This window comes from Ranitomeya variabilis, chromosome 1 (genome assembly GCF_051348905.1).
Source record: "Ranitomeya variabilis isolate aRanVar5 chromosome 1, aRanVar5.hap1, whole genome shotgun sequence".
NCBI classification, from domain to species: Eukaryota; Metazoa; Chordata; class Amphibia; order Anura; family Dendrobatidae; genus Ranitomeya; species Ranitomeya variabilis.
Genome location: NC_135232.1, coordinates 1,050,238,601 through 1,050,261,902, shown reverse-complemented (window position 1 = coordinate 1,050,261,902; position 23,302 = coordinate 1,050,238,601). Strand labels below are relative to the sequence as shown.

The 23,302-nt window shown below is 42.5% G+C and overlaps 1 protein-coding gene across 4 annotated transcripts in view; it reads left to right on the top strand.

Annotated features, from left to right (window-relative positions):
• Positions 1-23,302, top strand: part of LOC143793116 (uncharacterized) — a 189,694-nt gene that overhangs the window by 129,071 nt on the left and 37,321 nt on the right. For all 4 annotated transcript variants that reach the window (XM_077279776.1, XM_077279775.1, XM_077279774.1 and 1 more), the window contains exon 2: positions 19,315-19,413. In XM_077279776.1, coding sequence (XP_077135891.1) covers positions 19,315-19,413 — 99 coding nt within the window. The remainder of the gene's footprint in view (positions 1-19,314; positions 19,414-23,302) is intronic.

The window sequence follows — 23,302 nt, the reverse complement described above, 5'->3', positions numbered from 1 at the left end:
TTGTATGGTCCATTTTCTCCTGTTACCCTTGTGAAAGTAAAACAAATGGGTCTAAAGGAAATTTTTTAAAAAAAGTTAAATGTTTATTTTTCCTTTCAAATTCAATTACTTCATGGGAGGCCCTGGAAGGGTTAATAAACTTGTTGAATGTGGTTTTCAGCACTATGAGGGTGCAGTTTTTAGAATGGTGTCATTTTGAGGTATTTTCTGTCATATAGGCCCCTCAAGGTCACTTCAAATGTAAGGTGGTCCCTAAAGAAAATGGTTTTGTAAATTTTGTTGTAAAAAGAGAAATCGCTGGTTAACTTTTAACCCTTATAACTTACTAACACAACAAATATTTTGTTTAAAAATTTGTGCTGATGTTAAGGAGACATGTGGGAATTTTTATTTATTAACTATTTTGTGTGACATAACTCTTTGATTTATGGGCATACAAATTAAAAGTTTGAAAATTGCCAAATTTTCGCCAAATTTTTATACGTTTAAATAAACGTAAGTCACATCAAAGGAATGTTACCACTATCATGAAGTTCAATATGTCACGGAAAAAAAACATTCTCAGAATCAGTGGGATCCATTGAAGCGTTCCAGAGTTATGAACTCATAAAGTGACAGTGGTCAGACATGGAAAAATTGGCATGATCAGGAAGGAGAAACCAGGCTTGGGGGGGAGAGGGTTAAGACATGACACGCAAAAAAGTGCAGCATAAAAATCATGATATAAATGCATTTTTTTAAAAAAGCACTAACAAATGCATTGAAATAACACAATTAACCTACTTTAATAGTGCTGAAATGGTGCAGAAAATTTGCAACATCAAAAACTCACCAAAAGCTTATTGTGGGAACACTGCCTTAATATTATCTTTCTTCTATTGGCATTTACTTATTGTTAACAGTACATGTAGAATTTATTTCTTGTTCTTCATATATGTTCAAATGATGGACATCTCTATGGGACTTTGTCTCTTTTACTTATTGTTGAATTGTATTTTTATTCTACAAAGAAAAAAAAATAACGTAAGGCTAGTAAAATTACACTTTACAGTATAAATTTTAATAAGTGAAAAAGGCAATATATTCCCTTTAAGATTACTAAACCAAACAATAGAAGTACACATTACAGTCATTTATAAGTATTATAATAATAATAAAAGCACATTTTTACTATAGGGACACAATGATATATGTACAAGTAAATCCATCCAATTCTGCAATTAGCCCAAAAGGGCTGTTAATGGGCCATTTTGTGGATAGCCCTGTCAATAATAATGTCATTTGTTAAAACACACCCTATAAACATTCTTCAGAGTCTGAACCCAGGTTAGCATGTCATACGTGAATGGAATTCAGGAAGTGGTGAAAATAGCAGACACATCTTTAATTAAAGCCTCAGCTGAGCCAATAATAGTGGTCATTATAGGTCTTTAGAGAAGTAGAACACTTTATGGATACTGTATAGCGGTTTTAATTTTGCAGTGCTGTCATGTAGACTTTATTAATTAGTATGCTTTACTTTGGTATATCTCATATCCATTTATGCTATAGTTTTAAAACTGTATTACTACCATCCAAATTCTACATATTATACACAGAACATATTAAAAACTGCAAAAAAGTCTGACAAAGCATCATGTAGGTTATGTTCACACATAGCGTTTCTGATACAATTTTTTTCTGCAGCCAAAACTTGCTCTCTTCTTAGAAGATTTCTTCTTAGTAGAAATGTTACATTCATAACACAGGTATTGTTGTGTTTTTCTCTCATTTTTTGTTTGCTTTTATTGCGTTGTTTTTGGATGCGGATTACGTGTGATTTGTCCACAGTACATGTTAAATAAAGTTTGTTTTATTTGCCAAAAAATGCACCAAAAAAAGAAAATGCTGTAAAAACCTGTGTGCTGGAACAATTGATACACTGCAGATTTTAAAAACGCAGCAGTTCTCAAATTCAGTCAGAAAAAAAATAGGCGTGTACATGAGATTTCTGAAATCTCATAGCTTTTGATGGTACTATAAACGCAGCTTCTTTCCTGCAGACAAAAAACAATGCAAATCAAAAATCACTGCAAAAATGCATCATGAACAGCAGCCAAAAAAGTGAGAGACTAGCAGTGATCCTTGTCATGCCTCAACACGGCAGGTAAATGCAAACTCCACCAGATGGCAGCAAAGTAGAGAGAGGGCTGAAATCCTGCACAGAGCAGACCAGCAGAACTGCAGCGAGGCTACCACCAGGTGGCAGCAGAATAGTCAGACAAGGCGAGTCAATATCAGAGAGAAGAGTGGTACCAAGGGGAATCCCAAACACAGAGTCAGAGGAGGGCTAAAAGGTCAGTACTGGTCTGTAGCAGAAGTACTAGAAGGACGAGACAAAATCAGGTCAGAGCCAAAGCAGAGTCGAGTACTGGGTAATCCAAAAACACAGGGCCACACAGAGTCGGGGCGGGAAGAGAGAAATGAGCAGACACAGGCAAAGACAGCTAAACACTGCAGGACAAATCAGGGTTTCACTAGAGCCAGCTACACACGGCGTATGCAGGAAATAACTGGCACTGCTCTCAGGATGCGGTGCAGAGAAATAGCAGACCCGATACCGGAACGAGGCAGAGAAAGTTAACCCCTGACATGACCAGACCAGGAAAGGAGAGACAAGACTCAAAACCTGGTCTGGATCATGACAATCCCATGGTAACTCTTAATAAGAGAAGAGTCAGACGGTCATAACTTGGACGGGGATCGCAGCGCAATGCTTGAACAGGACAGCAGCATATTATTATTATTATTATTATTTATTTATATAGCACCATAGATTCCATGGTGCTGTACATGAGAAGGGGTTACATTCAAATTTCAGATATCACTTACAGTAAGCAAACTAACAATTACAGACTGATACAGAGGGACGAGGACCCTGCCTTTGCAGGCTTACATTCTACAGGATAGTGGGGATGGAGACAATAGGTTGAGGGTTGTAGGAGCTCCGGTGTTGTTGAGGTGGTAGCTTCAGTAGTGGTGAGGAGGCAGCGGGGTCAGCACAGGCTGTAGGCTTTCCTGAAGAGGTGGGTTTTCAGGTTCCGTCTGAAGGATCCGAATGTGGTTGATAGTCGGATGTGTTGGAGCAAAGAATTGCAGAGGATGGGGGATATTCTGGAGAAGTCTTGGAGGCAGTTGGGTGAGGAGTGGATAAGTGTGGAGGAGAGAAGGAGGTCTTGGGAGGACCAGAGATTACGTGAGGGAAGATATCGGGAGATTAGTTCAGAGATATATGGAGGAGACAGGTTATGGATGGCTTTGTAGGTCAGTATAAGTAATTTGAACTGGATACGCTGAGGGAATGGGAGCCAGTGAAGAGATTTGCAGAGAGGGGAAGTCGAGGAGTAGCGAGGAAAGAGATGAATTAGTCGGGCAGCAGAGTTAAGGATGGACTGGAGAGGTGCAAGGGTGTTAGCAGGGAAGCCACAGAAAAGGATGTTGCAGTAGTCAAGACGGGAGATGATGAGGGCATGCACAAGCATTTTAGTAGATTGACGGTCGAGGAAAGGATGGATTCTGGAGATACTTTTGAGCTGGAGGCGACAGGAGATGGAAAGAGCTTGGATGAACGGTTTGAAGGACAGTGCAGAGTCAAGGGTTACTCTGAGGCAGCGGACTTCCGGTATGGGGGAAAGCGTGATGTCGTTAAATGCGATAGATAGGTCAGGTATGGAAGATCTATGGGATGGAGGAAAGATGATGAGTACCGATTTGTCCACATTGAGTTTGAAGAAGCGAGAGGAGAAGAAGGAGGATATGGCTGATAGACACTCCGGGATTCTGGACAGCAGAGAGGTGACGTCTGGGCCAGAAATGTAGATCTGAGTGTCATCAGCATAAAGGTGGTACTGGAATCCATGGGACTTTATGAGTTGTCCCAGGCCAAGTGTGTAGATTGAGAAGAGTAGGGGTCCTAGAACAGAGCCTTGGGGGACTCCAACAGAGAGAGGGTGGGATGAGGAGGTAGTGTGGAGATGCTGAATGTGCGGTTGGAAAGGTATGAGGAGATCCAGGATAGGGCGAGGTCTTTGATGCCAAAGGAAGAGAGGATCTGTAGTAGGAGGCAGTGGTCAACTGTGTCAAAAGCAGAGGACAGGTCTAGAAGGAGGAGTACAGAGTATTGTCCGTTAGCTTTGGCTGTAAGTAGGTCATTACTGATTTTGGTCAGGGTTGTCTCAGTTGAGTGATAGGGCGGAAACCAGATTGTAGATTGTCAAAGAGCAAGTTAAATGAGAGGTGGGAGGAAAGTTCAGCGTGGACGTGCTGCTCCAGGAGTTTGGAAGTGAATGGGAGCAGCGATATTGAGCGATAGCTGGACATAGCTGTTGGGTCGAGGGTTGGCTTTTTAAGGATAGGCGTGATTGTGGCATGTTTGAAAGCAGAAGGGAAGGTGCCAGAAGTTAGTGATAGGTTGAAGAGGTGGGTTAGGGATGGAATAAGTGTGGTGGTGAGGTTGGGGAGGAGGTGGGATGGGATGGGGTCAAGCGCACAGGTGGTGAGGTGCGATTTGGAGAGGAGACAATTAAGCCCCCCTTCAGTGATCTTGGAGAGGGAGGTTATGGGGTTTGGGCATTGGCCTGGCATACAAAGGGGTTGTGGTGGTTGAACAATGAAGACTTACCTTGTTTGGTCGATCTTATTTTTAACACGTGCTGTCACTCTCAGGTCCAGAGAGCCCGTCCAAACATTGCGTTGCGATCCTCGTTCTAGTAAAACAGCCATCTGACTCTTCCCTTACTCTAATCCATCATATAAGGCCGGGGTCACATTTGCGAGAAACTAGCACGAGTCTCGCATCTCAATACCCGGCACTCAGACCGAAGCGCTCAGCTGCATAGAAATACATGCAGCCGCACACTCCAGTCCCGAGTGCCGGGTATTGAGACGTGAGACACGTGCGAGTTTCTTGCAAGTGCGACCCTGGCCTAAAATGGATATTGTGTACAAATTATTTTGAAATGTTTTGTTTTTACATTTGCTTTTTTCCATCCCCTTTTTCCAAAAGCCATAACTTTTTTATTTTTCTTTCAACATAGCCATTCAAGTGCTTGCTTTTTTGCAGGCTGAGTTACAGTTTTGAATAACACCATTCATTTTAACACTAAAAGCCACGACAATTTAGTGAGTTTTTTTTTACCTTAGTAGAACAGTTAGAAGAAAAGTATGATAGAAACACGTCATCACTTCTGTATTTTTTACCCACTTCTTGGTTTGGCTTACAAACACTGAGGTAAAAAACTCATCAAATACTCAACGTGTGCACATGGCATTAGGCTAATTTCCCATGATGAGTTTTCGGTGAGTTTTTTAAAAAAATGAATAACCTATTTTACTTAATGGGTGCAGAAAATCTGTAACATCAAAAAACTACCAAAAAGCTCATCATGGGAACGTAGTCTTAAATGTACTGGAAGACGGGAAAAAAATCCATGTGCGGTGAAATTGTGAAAAAAAAATGCAATTGCATTATGGATTTTTGGGTCTTGTTTTTTATAGCGCTCATTGTATGGTCAGAATTACTGAGAAACATAATTCTTCAGGTCATTTGACAGTTTTATTGTAGAAATTTAGGGTAGACATGATGTTTTGAAAGGTTTTTATTGCATTTATCGGGGTGACGAGGAATGGTGACTGAAAAAACACAAATTTGTAATTTTGATATTTTTTCTCGTTAATTCAATTTATATTTTCACAAAAAGACAGGGTGATGCCGCGCTCAGGGGTTGAATGCTGTGTAATGATAGACTGTTGTGAATTTGGTTTTTGGGCTCCCCCGGTGGTCACTGGTGGTACTGGACTTGTGTGCTTCACTTTCTCTGTTCACCTGTTTCCATCAGGATATGGGAGTATCCTATTTAGCCTTGCTGCTCAGTTATTCTAGTGCCGGCCATCAATGTAACCAGAGCCTTTCTGTTGCATGTTCCTGCTTCTAGACTACTATCAGCTAAGTTGGACTCTTAGTCCTAAGTTTGTTTTGCATTTTTGTTCCAGTTCACAGTTATGTTATTTTTCTGTAGCTGGAAGCTCTCGTGGGCCGAAATTGCCACTCCGGTGTCATGAGTTGACACATGAGTCTTAAAGTAATTTCGGGATGGTATTTTAATAGGGTTTTCAGCTGACCGTGAAGTACCCTATTGTATCTTCTTGCTATCTAGTAAGCGGACCTCGCTTTGCTGAACCTACCTTCATACTGCGTATGTCTTTTCCTCTGAACTCACCGTCAATATATGTGGGGGGCTTCTGTCTCCTTTTTGGGGGAATTTCCCTAGAGGTAAGCCAGGTCTGTCTTTTCCTCTATTAGGGTTAGTTAGTCCTCCGGCTGGCGCTAGGCGTCTAGGGATAAAACGTAGGTACGCCACCCGGCCACTGTTAGTTGTGTGGTAGGTTTAGCTCACGGTCAGCTCGAGATTCCATCACCCAAGAGCTGTTCTGTTATTTATGTTCTCTGACGTTCCCTTGCCATTGGGAACCATGACAGTATGGCCGGACCAGTGTTAAAACCGTTGGCAGAAGAAAGGAGAGAAAAAGAAGTCTGCAGATTTTTTTTATTTTTTTTTTTCCTCTGAGCTTGCTCTATAGTTGACTTAGTTGCATTTCTGCTCTAATTGCAGCCTTTGTCTCTCTCTCTCCTTCTAATCCTTGAATGGCTCTGATCTCACCTGATTAAAATGGATCCTCAGAGTTTAAATAATCTTGCTACGAAGGTTCAAAATTTACAGGATTTTGTTATTCATGCTCCTATATCTGAACCTAGAATTCCTATACCAGAATTTTTCTCCGGGGATAGATCTCGTTTCCTGAATTTCAAAAATAATTGTAAATTATTTCTTTCCCTGAGATCTCGCTCCGCTGGAGATCCCGCACAGCAGGTTAGGATAGTAATTTCCTTGCTGCGGGGTGACCCTCAAGACTGGGCATTTGCATTGGCACCCGGGGATCCTGCGTTGCTCAATGTGGATGCGTTTTTTCTGGCTTTGGGGTTGCTTTATGAGGAACCTAATTTAGAGATTCAGGCTGAAAAAGCCTTGATGGCCCTATCTCAAGGGCAAGATGAAGCTGAAATATACTGCCAAAAATTTCGTAAATGGTCTGTGCTTACTCAGTGGAATGAGTGCGCCCTGGCGGCGAATTTCAGAGAGGGTCTCTCTGATGCCATTAAAGATGTTATGGTGGGGTTCCTGTTGTGATTCGGTTCGTGGGCTCCCCCGGTGGTCTCTTGTGGTACTGGTGTCCTGCAAGCTTTGCCTTCTCAGTTCACCTGTTCCTATCAGGATGTGGGAGTATCCTATTTAACCTTGCTCCTCAGTCATTCTAATGCTGGCCATCAATGTATCCAGAGTGATTCTGTTGCATGTTCCTGCTCCCAGTTTTCTGCTCAGCTAAGTTGGACACTTTAGTCCTTAAGTCTATTTTTGTATGTTTTGTCCAGTTTGCACTTATGTGAATCTCTGCAGCTGGAAGCTCTTGTTGGGCTGAAATTACCACTCCGGTGTCATGAGTTGTCACATGAGTTAAGGTAATTTCAGGATGGTGTTTTGAAGGGTTTTGCAGCTGACCGCGAAGTCCTCTGTTGTATCTTTCTGCTATTTAGTTAGCGGGCCTCTCTGTGCTAAATCTGCTTTCATACTACGTGTGTCTTTTCATCTGCTCTCACCGTTATTATATGTGGGGGGCTGCTATCTCCTGTGGGGACATTCTCTGGAGGCAAGCCAGGACTGTGTTTTCTTCTACCAGGGGTAGTTAGTTCTCCGGCTGGCGCACGGCATCTAGAGACAACGCAGGAATGCCCCCTGGCTACTTCTAGTGTGGTGTGTAGGTTTAGCATCGCGGTCAGCTCTAGTTTCCATCACCCGAGAGCTTGTCCGTTTATTCTATGCTTCTGATGTTTCCTTGCCATTGGAAACCATAACAGGTTCCCTGCACCTACAGGTCTGAATGAGTCCATGACAATGGCTATTCAGATTGATCGGCGTTTGCGGGAGTGCAAACCTGTGCACCATTTGGCGGTGTCTTCTGAGAAGGCTCCAGAAAATATGCAATGTGATAGAATTCTGTCCAGAAGCGAACGGCAGAATTTTAGGCGAAAAAATGGGTTGTGCTTCTATTGTGGTGATTCAACTCATGTTATATCAGCATGCTCTAAACGTACAAAAAAGGTTGATAAGTCTATTTCAATTGGCACTTTACAGTCTAAGTTTATTCTGTCTGTGACCTTGATTTGTTCATTATCGTCAATTACCGCGGATGCCTATGTCGACTCTGGCGCCGCTTTGAGTCTAATGGATTGGTCCTTTGCCAGGCGCTGTGGGTTTGATCTAGAGCCTCTGGAAGTTCCTATACCTCTGAAGGGTATTGACTCTACACCATTGGCTAGTAATAAACCACAATACTGGACACAAGTGACTATGCGTATGAATCCAGACCATCAGGAGATGATTCGCTTCCTTGTGTTGTACAATCTACATGACGTTTTGGTGCTCGGATTACCATGGTTACAATCTCATAACCCAGTCCTTGACTGGAAAGCAATGTCTGTGTTAAGCTGGGGATGTCAGGGGACTCATGGGGACGTACCTTTGGTTTCCATTTCGTCATCTATTCCCTCTGAGATTCCGGAATTTTTATCTGATTATCGTGATGTTTTTGAGGAGCCTAAGCTTGGTTCACTACCTCCTCACAGAGATTGCGATTGTACCATAGATCTGATTCCGGGCAGTAAGTTTCCAAAGGGTCGTTTATTTAATCTATCTGTACCTGAACCTTGCTGCTATGCGAGAATATATTAAGGAGTCCCTGGAAAAGGGACATATTCGTCCTTCTTCATCTCCCTTAGGAGCCGGTTTTTTCTTTGTATCTAAAAAAGATGGCTCTTTGAGGCCGTGTATTGATTATCGACTCTTGAATAAAATTACAGTCAAATATCAGTATCCTCTGCCACTGCTGACTGATTTGTTTGCTCGAATAAAAGGGGCTAAGTGGTTCTCTAAGATTGATCTCCGTGGGGCGTATAATTTGGTGCGAATTAAGCAGGGGGATGAGTGGAAAACCGCATTTAATACGCCTGAGGGCCATTTTGAGTATTTAGTAATGCCTTTTGGTCTTTCAAATGCCCCTTCAGTCTTTCAGTCCTTTATGCATGACATTTCCCGTGAATATTTGGATAAATTTATGATCGTGTATCTGGATGATATTTTGATTTTTTCGGATGACTGGGATTCTCATGTCCAACAGGTCAGGAGGGTTTTTCAGGTTTTGCGGGCTAATTCCTTGTGTGTGAAGGGTTCTAAGTGTATTTTTGGGGTTCAAAAGATTTCTTTTTTGGGGTACATTTTTTCCCCCTCTTCCATTGAGATGGATCCTGTCAAGGTTCGGGCTATTTGTGATTGGACGCAATCTTCTTCTCTTAAGAGCCTTCAGAAATTTTTGGGCTTTGCTAATTTTTATCGTCGATTTATAACTGGTTTTTCTGATGTTGCTAAACCTTTGACTGATTTGACCAAAAAGGGTGCTGATGTTGCTGATTGGTCCCCTGCTGCTGTGGAGGCCTTTCGGGAGCTTAAGCGCCGCTTTTCTTCCGCCCCTGTGTTGCGTCAGCCTGATGTTGCTCTTCCTTTTCAGGTTGAGGTCGATGCTTCCGAGATCGGAGCTGGGGCGGTCTTGTCGCAGAAAAGTTCCGACTGCTCCGTGATGAGACCTTGTGCGTTCTTTTCTCGAAAATTTTCGCCCGCCGAGCGAAATTATGATATTGGTAATCGGGAGCTTTTGGCTATGAAGTGGGCTTTTGAGGAATGGCGTCATTGGCTTGAGGGGGCTAGACATCAGGTGGTGGTATTGACCGATCACAAGAATTTGATTTATCTTGAGTCTGCCAGGCGCCTGAATCCTAGACAGGCGCGCTGGTCGTTGTTTTTCTCTCGGTTTAATTTTGTGGTCTCATACTTACCAGGTTCTAAAAATGTGAAGGCGGATGCCCTTTCTAGGAGTTTTGAGCCTGATTCCCCTGGTGATTCTGAACCTACAGGTATCCTTAAGGATGGGGTGATATTATCTGCTGTTTCCCCAGACCTGCGACGGGCTTTGCAGGAGTTTCAGGCGGATAGACCTGATCGTTGCCCGCCTGGTAGACTGTTTGTTCCTGATGATTGGACCAGTAGAGTCATCTCGGAGGTTCATTCTTCTGTGTTGGCAGGTCATCCCGGGATCTTTGGTACCAGGGATTTGGTGGCTAGGTCCTTCTGGTGGCCTTCCCTGTCTCGAGATGTACGAGTTTTTGTGCAGTCTTGTGATGTTTGTGCTCGGGCCAAACCTTGTTGTTCTCGGGCTAGCGGATTGTTGTTATCTTTGCCTATTCCGAAGAGGCCTTGGACTCACATCTCTATGGATTTTATTTCTGATCTCCCTGTTTCTCAGAAAATGTCTGTCATCTGGGTGGTGTGTGACCGTTTTTCAAAGATGGTTCATTTGGTGCCCTTGCCTAAGTTGCCTTCCTCATCCGAGTTGGTTCCTCTGTTTTTTCAAAATGTGGTTCGCTTGCATGGTATTCCGGAGAATATCGTTTCTGACAGGGGGACCCAGTTCGTGTCTAGATTTTGGCGGGCGTTCTGTGCTAGGATGGGCATTGATTTGTCTTTTTCGTCTGCGTTCCATCCTCAGACTAATGGCCAGACTGAGCGAACTAATCAGACCTTGGAGACTTATTTGAGGTGTTTTGTGTCTGCGGATCAGGACGACTGGGTTGCCTTTTTGCCGTTGGCGGAGTTTGCCCTCAATAATCGGGCTAGTTCTGCCACTTTGGTTTCTCCTTTCTTTTGCAATTCGGGGTTTCATCCTCGTTTTTCTTCCGGTCAGGTGGAGTCTTCGGATTGTCCTGGAGTGGATACTGTGGTGGATAGGTTGCATCGGATTTGGGGACAGGTGGTGGACAATTTGGAGTTGTCCCAGGAGAAGACTCGGCATTTTGCTAACCGCCGTCGTCGTGTTGGTCCTCGTCTTCGTGTTGGGGACTTGGTGTGGTTGTCTTCTCGTTTTGTCCCTATGAGGGTTTCTTCTCCTAAGTTTAAGCCTCGGTTCATCGGCCCGTATAAGATTTTGGAGATTCTTAACCCCGTGTCCTTTCGATTGGACCTCCCAGCCTCTTTTTCTATCCATAATGTCTTCCATCGGTCATTATTGCGCAGGTATGAGGTACCGGTTGTGCCTTCCGTTGAGCCTCCCGCTCCGGTGTTGGTTGAGGGTGAATTGGAGTACGTTGTGGAGAAGATCTTGGACTCCCGTGTTTCCAGACGGAAACTTCAGTATCTGGTCAAGTGGAAGGGCTACGGTCAAGAGGATAATTCTTGGGTGACAGCCTCTGATGTTCATGCCTCTGATTTGGTCCGTGCCTTTCATAGGGCTCGTCCTGATCGCCCTGGTGGTTCTTGTGAGGGTTCGGTGCCCCCTCCTTGAGGGGGGGTACTGTTGTGAATTTGGTTTTTGGGCTCCCCCGGTGGTCACTGGTGGTACTGGACTTGTGTGCTTCACTTTCTCTGTTCACCTGTTTCCATCAGGATATGGGAGTATCCTATTTAGCCTTGCTGCTCAGTTATTCTAGTGCCGGCCATCAATGTAACCAGAGCCTTTCTGTTGCATGTTCCTGCTTCTAGACTACTATCAGCTAAGTTGGACTCTTAGTCCTAAGTTTGTTTTGCATTTTTGTTCCAGTTCACAGTTATGTTATTTTTCTGTAGCTGGAAGCTCTTGTGGGCCGAAATTGCCACTCCGGTGTCATGAGTTGACACATGAGTCTTAAAGTAATTTCGGGATGGTATTTTAATAGGGTTTTCAGCTGACCGTGAAGTTCCCTATTGTATCTTCTTGCTATCTAGTAAGCGGACCTCGCTTTGCTGAACCTACCTTCATACTGCGTATGTCTTTTCCTCTGAACTCACCGTCAATATATGTGGGGGGCTTCTGTCTCCTTTTTGGGGGAATTTCCCTAGAGGTAAGCCAGGTCTGTCTTTTCCTCTATTAGGGTTAGTTAGTCCTCCGGCTGGCGCTAGGCGTCTAGGGATAAAACGTAGGTACGCCACCCGGCCACTGTTAGTTGTGTGGTAGGTTTAGCTCACGGTCAGCTCGAGATTCCATCACCCAAGAGCTGTTCTGTTATTTATGTTCTCTGACGTTCCCTTGCCATTGGGAACCATGACAATAGACGTCAGGTAGCCGGTATCCAGGTCCTGATTACTACCCGGGATGTAGCTGTAGATATATACCTAACACAAGGTGTAGATAGATGCTAGGAAGAATGTCTAAAACATGTGTTATATATGTACATATGCATGAACACTGCGTTGCAGGAAGGTGCTTACCCTATGTGTAGATGCGCTTGTAGTCCCACTGCAGGACCCAAATCGCGCCAGCTGCTACACCTCCTCCTGCTTTTGTGACAATTTTCTATTTTTTCCCAGGATAGGCACAGATCCTGTTTAGTGATCCCAGCAGCTAGGGGTGTCCAACCTACCACCCATTCTCCCTGTCACCATCCTTTCGCCCTCAAGTGTGGTGAGCGCCAGTGTGTTTGTTTTTTTCCTTTATTCAATTTATATTTTAATAGACCGTATGCAGCAATACCAAATATGTTTATTTTGTTTTTTCTTAAAAATTACTTTATCAATAATGCAGGAAAAGAGAGTTAATTTGAATGTTTATATTGAACCTGCAATCATACAATTGCTTATATTATTTACTGCAAACCTACCTGTATTTCAGTATATTGGAAACATCTCTGTTTCCTATGAAGCTGACCCTGTTGATAAGCTTTACAGGAGTATCAAGATGGCAGTAGGCTGCCATGAAAACCCATGATCAGATTATGAGGGTGGGGGTAGTATACACAAGCACTGATGCACAATCCATTTAAACGCCATTGTTAAAGATTGAGAACAGTATTTACATGGTTAACCTCAGTGTCTAAGCTATGTAAATAGCTGACTTCTTCCGCATGTGGACGAAGTTTATCAATTTGGAGTGAAGGGGTTAAAGTTTATTTGATATGTTAGGCTAGGCTGGGTTAATGAAATACGGTTGCATTTTGGAAACTGTATAAAGGGCCTACATCTAGTACAAAACTTAAGGTACCTTCACACTAAACGACTTTGCAACGATAACGATAGCGATCCGTGACGTTGCAGCATCCTGGATAGCGATCTCGTTGTGTTTGACACGCAGCAGCGATCTGCATCCTGCTGTGATATCGCTGGTCGTTGCTGAAAGTCCAGAACTTTATTTGGTCGTCAGATCGGCATGTATCGTCGTGTTTGACAGCAAAAGCAACGATGCCAGCAATGTTTTACAATGGTAACCAGGGTAAATATATATAGATATTTACCCTGGTTACCATTGTAAATGTAAAAAAAACCAGTACATACTCACCTTCTGACGTCCGTCAGGTCCCTGGCCGTCTGCTTCCCGCACTGACTGCCGTAAAGCACAGCACAGCGGTGATGTCACCGCTGTGCTCTGCTTTTACTTTACGGCCAGCCGGAGCTCACAGTCAGTGTGGGAAGCAGACGGCCAGGGACCTGACGGACATCAGAAGGTGAGTATGTACTGTTTTTTTTTTACATTTACAATGGTAACCAGGGTAAACATCGGGTTACTAAGCGCGGCCCTGCGCTTAGTAACCCGATGTTTACCCTGGTTACCCGGGGACTTCGGCATCGTTGGTCGCTGGAGAGCTGTCTGGGTGACAGCTCTCCAGCAACCACTGTTATGACCTGGTGGTTAGGAGCACCCGAAGTGACCTGATGGTTAAAACAGAAAACCTGGGACAAGCTCTGAGGAAGTGGTAACTCTACTGACCGCAATCCCTAATCCTATCACACACACTAGAAATAGCCGTGGAGCGTACCTAACTCTCCCTAGACGCCTCTTCACAGCCTAAGAGCTAACTACCCCTAAAGATAGAAATAGCAGCCTACCTTGCCTCAGAGAAATTCCCCAAAGTAAAGGTAGCCCCCACAAATATTAATTGTGAGTTAAGAGGGAAGTGACAAACACAGGAATGAAACAGATTTTAGCAAAGGAGGCCGAATCTTCTCTAGAAAGACAGAGGATAGGAAAGGGAACTATGCGGTCAGTATAAAAAACTACAAAAACCACGCAGAGTGTGCAAAAAGACCTCCACACCGACTCACGGTGTGGAGGTGCAGCTCTGCACCCCCAGAGCTTCCAGCTAGCAAGAAAATATCATAATAGCAGGCTGGACTGAAACATAGCATGTACTGAAAAATATTTTCAAAAACCAATGAACAGCAAATGACTAGCAAGGACTTAGCTTCTGCTGGAGTAGTCAGGTCATCTGAGAATTCCAAGAGAGATCTGAACCAGTACTGAGACATTGACAGCTGGCATGGACTAACGACCTGGGCAGAGTTAAATAGGGAAGCCAGCAGCAGCAATAAACGAGGACAGCTGAGAAAGCCAACCTCAAAGATCAGCAGTTCCACTCAAAGCCACCAGAGGGTGTCCAAGGACAGAACTCACCAAAGTACCATTCACGACCACAGGAGGGAGCCCGAGAACGGAATTCACAACAGACCACACAGCGACGCTGCAGCGATTGGCATCGTTGTCGATATCGCTGCAGCGTCGCTTAATGTGACGGTACCTTTAACCAGGTAAAAGGAGACCAAAATACAAAACCTCAGATATACAGTAATTAGGAAAACTAAAAATATGAAAAGGAGACTAAGGCGAGTTTCAGATAGGTTTGTGCTCATATGTATATATGAAGCAGTAAGTCCAGGTCAATAAACATGCTGTCAGTCCAGGCAAAGTGGTCTGTGCACAGATGGTGAAATAAGGCTGTGTGAACATGGCCTCAAGTTGTCTGAAGCAGGGCTCTCCACTGCCTTAATATTTGACTGCTGTGTGAGACTTCCTGCTCATGAGTTGGGAGATACCACTGTGTGGGAGAGACTGGGCATGTGCAGTATGGGAACAAACGGAATATCTGTGCTGCTTTGTTCATGTTGGCTGTAGTTATTTAAGACATAATCTAAATGGATTATTGGGTAAAATCTATAAATCTATGCTTCCATTATATTCTATGCACTAGTGAGTTGTTGTAACAGGCCAAATCCTGCCAGATTTGCGCATGAGGGTCCCATTGCCATTCAGATGCTATATAAAACTGGTTCACCTCTCACTTTCACATGAAAAGAGAATGTTAACAGATTTTGCTCTCTCAATCTGATTAAATAAAAGTAATAACTGTGTCTGTGGCATACTGAGGGAAATTATCTGATTTACTAATGCCATGTATTTGACATACTGTAAGGGTACTGTCACACTATACGATTTACCAACGATCACGACCTGCGATACGACCTGGCCGTGATCGTTGGTAAGTCGTTGTGTGGTCGCTGGAGAGCTGTCACACAGTCAGCTCTCCAGCGACCAACTATGCCGAGGTCCCCGGGTAACCAGGGTAAACATCGGGTTACTAAGCGCAGGGCCGCACCCCCGGCGTTCTGCTTCTCTCCACTGTGTCTGCGCCAGCCGGAAAGCACAGCGGTGACGTCACCGCGTTACCGCTGTGCTCGCTTTCCGGCTGGCCGGCGCTCACAATGCAGAGAAGCAGAACGCCGGGGGACAGACACCGGAATGTGAGTATGTACTGTTTTTTTTTTTTTACTTTTACGCTTGTAACCACGGTAAACATCGGGTTACTAAGCGCGGCCCTGCGCTTAGTAACCCGATGTTTACCCTGGTTACAAGCGAACGCATCGCTGGATCGCTGTCACACACAACGATCCAGCGATGACAGCGGGAGATCCAGCGACGAAAGAAAGTTCCAAACGATCTGCTACGACGTACGATTCTCAGCAGGATCCCTGATCGCTGCTGCGTGTCAGACACAGCGATATCGTATGGACATCGCTGGAACGTCACGAATCGTACCGTCGTAGCGACAAAAGTGCCACTGTGTGACAGTACCCTTAGTCTTTGGCTTCTTCCCTATGTTGAGCTTTTGATGTTGAAGAATTTCAGCACATATTATTTAAATTAGGTTACTTGTGGTTAATTGCGTTTTTTTAACATGTGGTTTTATCTTGTTTTGACGCTGCAGTTTTAGTCTCTTGTTGGTGTGTCATATTTTGAATAAAGCTGCTTTATTTTTTAAACTTCCTGGTATTTGGCTTTGGCAATTTTATTGACATACTTATGTGCAGATTGTATACGTTTTTGATGCTTTTCCACCTAACAAACACCCTTAAAACAAGTGTAAGTTTTTAATTGGGGAAATTCTGCACAGAAAACTCAGCGTACCCACAAGAGAAATTGACAGGCTGCAGACTAGAAACACGCACCGAATGTGAGTTTACGCTGCGCTAAAAAGAAGCACGGTGGCCATGAGATTTGTATAAATACCATCCACTTTGCTGGGACTGTTAGACACTGCGTTTGTGCAGCAGCAAAACTATGCAGCGTCAAAAACACACCAAAAGCTCATCGTGGGAACTTAGCCTTAGGCCACATTCACACGTTCAGTATTTGGTCAGTATTTTACCTCAGTATTTGTAAGCCAAAACCAGGAGTGGAACAATTAGAGGAAAAGTATAATAGAAACACGTCACCACTTCTGCATTTATCAACCACTCCTGGTTTTGGCTTTACAAATACTGAGGTAAAAAACCTCTACAAATATTCAACATGTGGTTTTATATTATATTATATTTATATTTATGTGCATACATTACGGTTTTGGACCTATTAACACAGTCTATAAGGAATTGGGGCAATACACTACCACAATAATAGATATAGTCACAACCCCAAGTATATAAATTGGGGAAAAGAGGAGGTTTGATCTCACGAATATTTAAAAAATTGAATGAAGTGCCCTGCCATTATAAATCATGATTTAACACATACCAAGTAAATAAATGTTATATAGCAACTAGCACCAATCACATAATTAAAATCAGTGTCATGTATTATATGGAAAAAGCACAGCAAATTATAGAGACTAGGTTATCCAGAACATATTCAGTGTAATCAAATGTAACAAATAAAGTACAAAAATTCACATAGAAGTAGAGGAATCCACAAAATTACTTTATAAAGTGCAAGTGCAAAAGTTGAAATGTGGAAACCTGAACCACAGGAGAAAAAATGTTGGGGTCTGGATAAGACAGTCGAAATAAACTCTATGGTAGATCATGTTCTGTAAAATCACCATCCAATAAGTGGAAAAATAGCATGAAGAGCCAGTAGGCTCCTGGAACACGAGACACATATAGATAGTACTTACAAAGTAACTGGTGCCTTGCAGATGTGTGCAGAGCACTACCACCCCGGCGCCGCCGTTTTGCCTATGCTTATTCAAAAAGGGGCGCTTTTAATTAAGTTTTTGCAGCAGAGATTTCCAAGAACATCTCTTGGCAGGAAAAATGCAGTGCAAACAAAAGGCTAGCTTTTGCTGCGTTTTTTACATGCGATTCTTGTTGTATATTTTCTGAAATCTGCAGCAAAAACCCTGAAAGAATTGACATCCTGTAGATTTAAATCTGCACAGAAAAAAAATAAGCAACATTTGCGCGAGACTTCAAGACTCTCATTCACTTTGCGAGCACTAGGAAATCCTTCAGGTTTTGTGACAGATCTGTGCAGAAAAAAGCTCGACATCTGCGCTTACATTACATGTTCTATAACACTGGTCAACGCAATTTTTCTGGCAAAAGGTTTTAAAACATATTTTAAGTCAATTTTGACTGCTGATTACGAATATGAACTCTGTTTTTGGCTATCACATCAGGATTTCGAGATATTTTCAATTTTTGATGAAAATTACTCCTATCTAATGTTTTATGATAAAAGCACATGATTTTCGATACTACATTGTATATTTTTAATCAAGGAATAACAAAGATTACAAAGTCTATGTACAGCAAATCAAATATACTTACAGAATTAAACTACAAAATATAAAAACACATATATATGGCACTCAGATGAATGACAAATGGCAGTTATTATTTGAACTTTCTTTTCTTGGCTGATCTGTGATGTACAGCTTCTGAGTTGTCTCTCATCAAGCTCCAGCAATAGTCAGCCATCATATGTGAGTCCCACCGGCCTTGATACCCTTCTTCCATTGTTTTAATGTCCTGATGAAAACGCTCCCTTTGTTCCTCGCTCACATCCCCAAGGTTCTCTGGAAAAAAGTACAAATGGCTGTGTAAATAGTGAATCTTGATACTCATTCTACATCCAAGATTTTGCAGACTCATTAGTAGCTCTTCCACAATCTCTTCATAGTTTTCTGCTTTCTTATTCCCTAGAAAATTCTGCACCACATTACAAAATGCATTCCAAGCTCTTTCTTCTGTCTCATTCATTGATGTGATAAAATTTGGGTCTCTCATAAGTGTTTTTATTTGAGGTCCATCAAATATTCCAGCCTTTTTCTTCTCTTCACTAAGACCAGGAAAAGTTGAACATGTATAGTTAAAGCATTCTCCACTGTGATTGAGAGCTTTGACGAACTGCTTCATCAATACAAGTTTTATGTGTAAGGGAGGAAAGACAATGTCCTTCCTATCCACTAGAGGATCATGAATGACATTCTTATTGCCAGATGCCAAACTCTGTCGCTGAGGCCATTCAGTTTTCACCCAATGCTCTGCTGTAGCTCTACTGTCCCAGTAGCACAGAAAAAAAGGGTGTTATCATAACAAATGGGAATTATGCATGTTCAAAGAAAACAAAGATATTCTCACATTTATTGGGAGACTAAATGAAAACTAAATTTACCTTAGTGAACCGTATAAACCAGCACTTTTCATACACTACTTATATTTATCATGGAATTCTTGAAAATTGGCTATATACCTGTAGCACAAAAACGTGATGTGATAGAGAAATTATAAGATCAGATCTGAATTCAGCACCCTCAAATTAGTCTGAAACTGTTCTTAAAGTCCATGCCAGAAATTTTTTTTATTTTTTTGTAGCCAAGTGTAATCATCTATTCTTCTATGTTTTAGCACCTAGTGTGCCATCAGTACTTATACTACATTTCCAGGAGACTCTTGAGTATGAACAGGGATTAAAAATATGGGATTTAAGGGAATGATGCATTTACTCTATTACATGTGAATATACTGCATAATAACCCTACAAATTGGTGAGTGATACTTTTTATAAGTAAGAGAATTAAGAAAATGAAAATGTTGAATTCTATCTCACATGGTATGACAAAGTGTACTAAGTTTAATATATTTTTTATAGATGGATGAAATTAAGTTAATTCAGAGTTGGTCGAGGTATAATAATAGGATACAAGCCCTCCAGCAGTCAATTGGACTTCCATCATTGCAAATGTCAAAGGTAATTATAATTGTTTCTGTGTGGTGAATTCTCTCTTATATAAATTACATTATTGAAATTGCAGGGATTATGGGATGACATTTTGGAAAGGAGCCCACATGGCTACACCCTTCGCCGGCAGTTAGTGAGTTTAGTAAAAGTAAGATTATGATATTTTATTAGAAAGTAGCTTAGAAAGTTAAGCCTTCTTGCATCTTTTCCCTCTCTTTACCTAACCCTTCTTTTACCATACTGTTATTTAGTTTTGACGCTATCATACCAGCTGATAATTTTGGAATATTTGATCAGACCTTTCAGGCTTTTTTAAAAATGCAAAACTGGCCACACGATAAAGTGGCTGAAGATCTGAATAAAAGATATTTTTTTTTATTTCTCATCTCCATTCTGGAGATATCAGCTTGTAGATTTCATATGTTAACTGCCCATCTCTTGGGGTATATACCTTTTGACCTCAATGATGTTGATCAACCATAAGCAGGCAGCGTCATGCAGGAGAACAAAGAAAAGCATCCTAGGAGGCTTACAACTGGCTTTCACTGTTTAATATGCTAAAACTGATTTGTCTAACCAGGCAACACAGATCCATGAATGTAATGTGTGAGGCAGTGACCCCTATTACAGCTAGGGTGCGCTGTTTGTGCTCTCCAGAATGCGCATGGAGGCATAGTGAGGCCATGAGGGCGTACTGCAGACACAGGTGTAGCTGTAATTAGAATAGTGAAGCAGTGACTGATTAAAAGCCCTGTACTAGAGGGGGAGGTGTGTCAGTGTTGTTGTTGGAAGCAGACAGAGCAGTTGTCTGTAGAGCACTCCCTGTATGAAGCAACACAGGGGCAAGAGGAACCAGAGAGACTGACACCCTACGTCTTGGGCTGTCTTATCTTTACCCGGCTGCAATCCGGAGGATAAAGCGTGCTGTGCACTGCGTGAGTACAGAGACTTGGTACAGGCGTGCGGTCGCCCAGGGAAACTGGACAAAGGGAAGTCCGGCCTGTTTATGGACTTCAAACTAAAGCTGTGTATTGTGTATTTCTAATGCGCTGGGCGAAGTAACACATTAAAGGAACGTTTTGTTTGAACTTGCCTGGGTCACTGACGTTTCACTGTGTATGTTGCTACCGCTGCATCACAAATGATACACAACTCTGCTCTACTCCACCTGCACTTGTAATCACAATAGGTGTCAACAGTAAGATCTGTGACAGCACGTGCAGCAAGGCGCGGGAGCGCCAGTCTATTATGGACATTTCACCGCTTATCACAGGTCCTTCACTAATCAGACGGCCACCTACAATAGGGATCCACTATATGCCCAAGCATCTGGGGAATTCATAAAGGGGTTTCTCATCCCCTCTTTCTGACTCACATTACATTTATGTCTGAAACCAAGTAACCCCATGACGAAGACTCGGGAGGGTCGAAACGTTGGGTATTTCAGTCATATTGTCTTATCATGAACCCAATTTTTTGTGGCATCTATTTTTGAATATATGTTTGTTGAATAAACTTACTATATAATTTTGCAAACTATCTAGTAGAGTATGCGGTGAATTATAGTTCTTGTTTCTGGGACTTTAATAGTCCTTTCCACCAACACCTCTCTTTCATGACCTGAGTGCACACCATTTTTTCCTTCACAGTAAGATCTGTGTCACATTGGGAGGTGATATGAGTTGAATGGCATTACACATGCTATAGTATTGTAGGTGGTCACTGCCTCCATATGTAGCTGAGCAACTCCAATCAGCCTACAGCTGTTTTTAATTAGTGCTGGATCCTACTTTCAATTTACAGCAAGATCACAGGTTTCAACAGTTCTAATGTTGGTGAAGTGGAGGCTCTCGTAGTGGTGAGGTGGGAGAGGGGTCATTGCAGGCTGTAAGCTGTTCTGAAGACATGGGTTTTCAAGTTCCTCTTGAAAGTTCCGAATGTAGAGGATAATCGTACGTGTTAGAGCACAGAGTTCCAGAGGATGGGGGATACTTGGGAGAGGTCTTGCAGTTGATTGGGTGAGGAACGTATGATTGTGGAGGAAAGGAGTAGGTCTTGGGAGGACAGGAGATTATGTGTGGGAAGATATCGACAGATTAGTTCAGAGATATATGGGGGAGACGGATTATGGATGGCTTTGTAGGTCAGCGTTAGAAGTTTGAAATGGATACATTGGGCAATTGGGAGCCAGTGAAGGGATTTGCAGATGGGAAAAGCAGAGGAATAATGAGGAAAAAGGTGGATTAGTTGTGCAGCAGAGTTAAAGACAGACTGGAGAGGTGTGAGAGTGTTAGCAGGAAAGCCACAGAGGAGAATATTGCAGTAGTCCAGGTGGGAGATGATGAGGACATGCACTACTATTTTAGTAGATTGAGGGCTGAGGAAAGGACAGATTCTCAATACATTTTTGAGCTAGAGGAGGTAAGAGCTTGGATGTGTAGTTTGAATGACAGGGCAGAGTCAATGGTTACTCTGAGGCAGCGACTTCAAGTACAGGGGAAAGTGTGATATAATTTACTATGATATATAGATCAGGTTGGTGAAATGGAGGAAAGATGTTGAGTTCACTTTTGTCGACATTTTTCTTTAGGAAGCGAGATGAGAAAAAGGATATGGCTGATAGACACTCCGGGATTCTGGCCATCAGAGAGGTGATGTCTGGGTCAGAGAGGTAAATCTGAGTGTCATCAGCATATAGATGGTAATTGAAGTCATGGGACTTTGAGTAGTCCCAGGACAAAGATGTAGACGGAGAAGAGTAGGGGAGCTTAAGACAGAGCTGAGAGGGACTTCGGCAGAGAGAGGATGTGATGAAGAGGTAATGAGGGAGACTCTAAATGTGTGGTTAGAGAGGTAATGGGAGATATAGTAGAGGGAAAGGTCTGTGATTCCAAAGAAAGATAGGATCTGTAGTAGGAGGGAGTGGTCAACTGTGTCAAAGGTAGAGGACAGATCTAGATGGCGGAATATAGAGAAACGTCTGTTAGCTTAAGCAGTGAGTAAGTCATTGATGATTTTGGTTAGGGCAGTTTCGGAGGAATGGTGGGAGTGGAAACCAGATTGAAGGTTGACAAAGAGTAAGTTAGATGAGAGGTAGGAGGAAAGTACAGTGTGGATGTGATTTTCAAGGAGTTTGGAGGTTAATGGAAGCAGTGATAAGGGACGATAGCTGGATGAAGAGGTCAGGTCGAGGGATGGCTTCTTCAGGATAGGTGTAATTGTGGCATGTTTTATAGGAAAGGGGAAGTTATCAGAAGTTAATGCTTGGGATAAATGCAGAACAATGCATATATTGACACACAGACTTGCTCTCCTCCTTGCACATTTAATCCATGTAGGTGTCAGCAGTGAGATCAGTGTGACCTGGCTATATACATCAGTCTTACCATATGACACAGAGAAAGCCAGTCCTAAGTTTCTCAGGGGTTGGTTTCTTTTTTTTTTTTTTTCATGCATGATGCTACATTCTTATGATTGGTCAGCATAAGTAAATGCCCCCTGAAAGGAATCTCTGCTAATGCCTCCATCATTATAATGGGAAATTAGCACATAATATCTCTGCAACAAGATGAAAAATAAAAAATGTTTTATTCAGAACTTCAGCTACTTTGTCATGATGTGGATTTAGTAGGTAAAAATAGTGACCTTTCCTCTTTGAGTGGGAACAGATGCACCCTCTGGTATACTCATGTAGAAAAATTAAATTTGAGGCAGTATACTTCACAAGATAAACTGTCTATATTAATATATAAATCTTTTACACCTAATAAGATTGGTATCCTTACCTTGAAAATGCACGTCACAATGGCTGCATAACCTTTTTGAAGCTTTGGACGCAATCTCTTCCCATCCAGCTTGATTGACTACTCCTCAATAATGATTAGCAAATCTCAGGAAA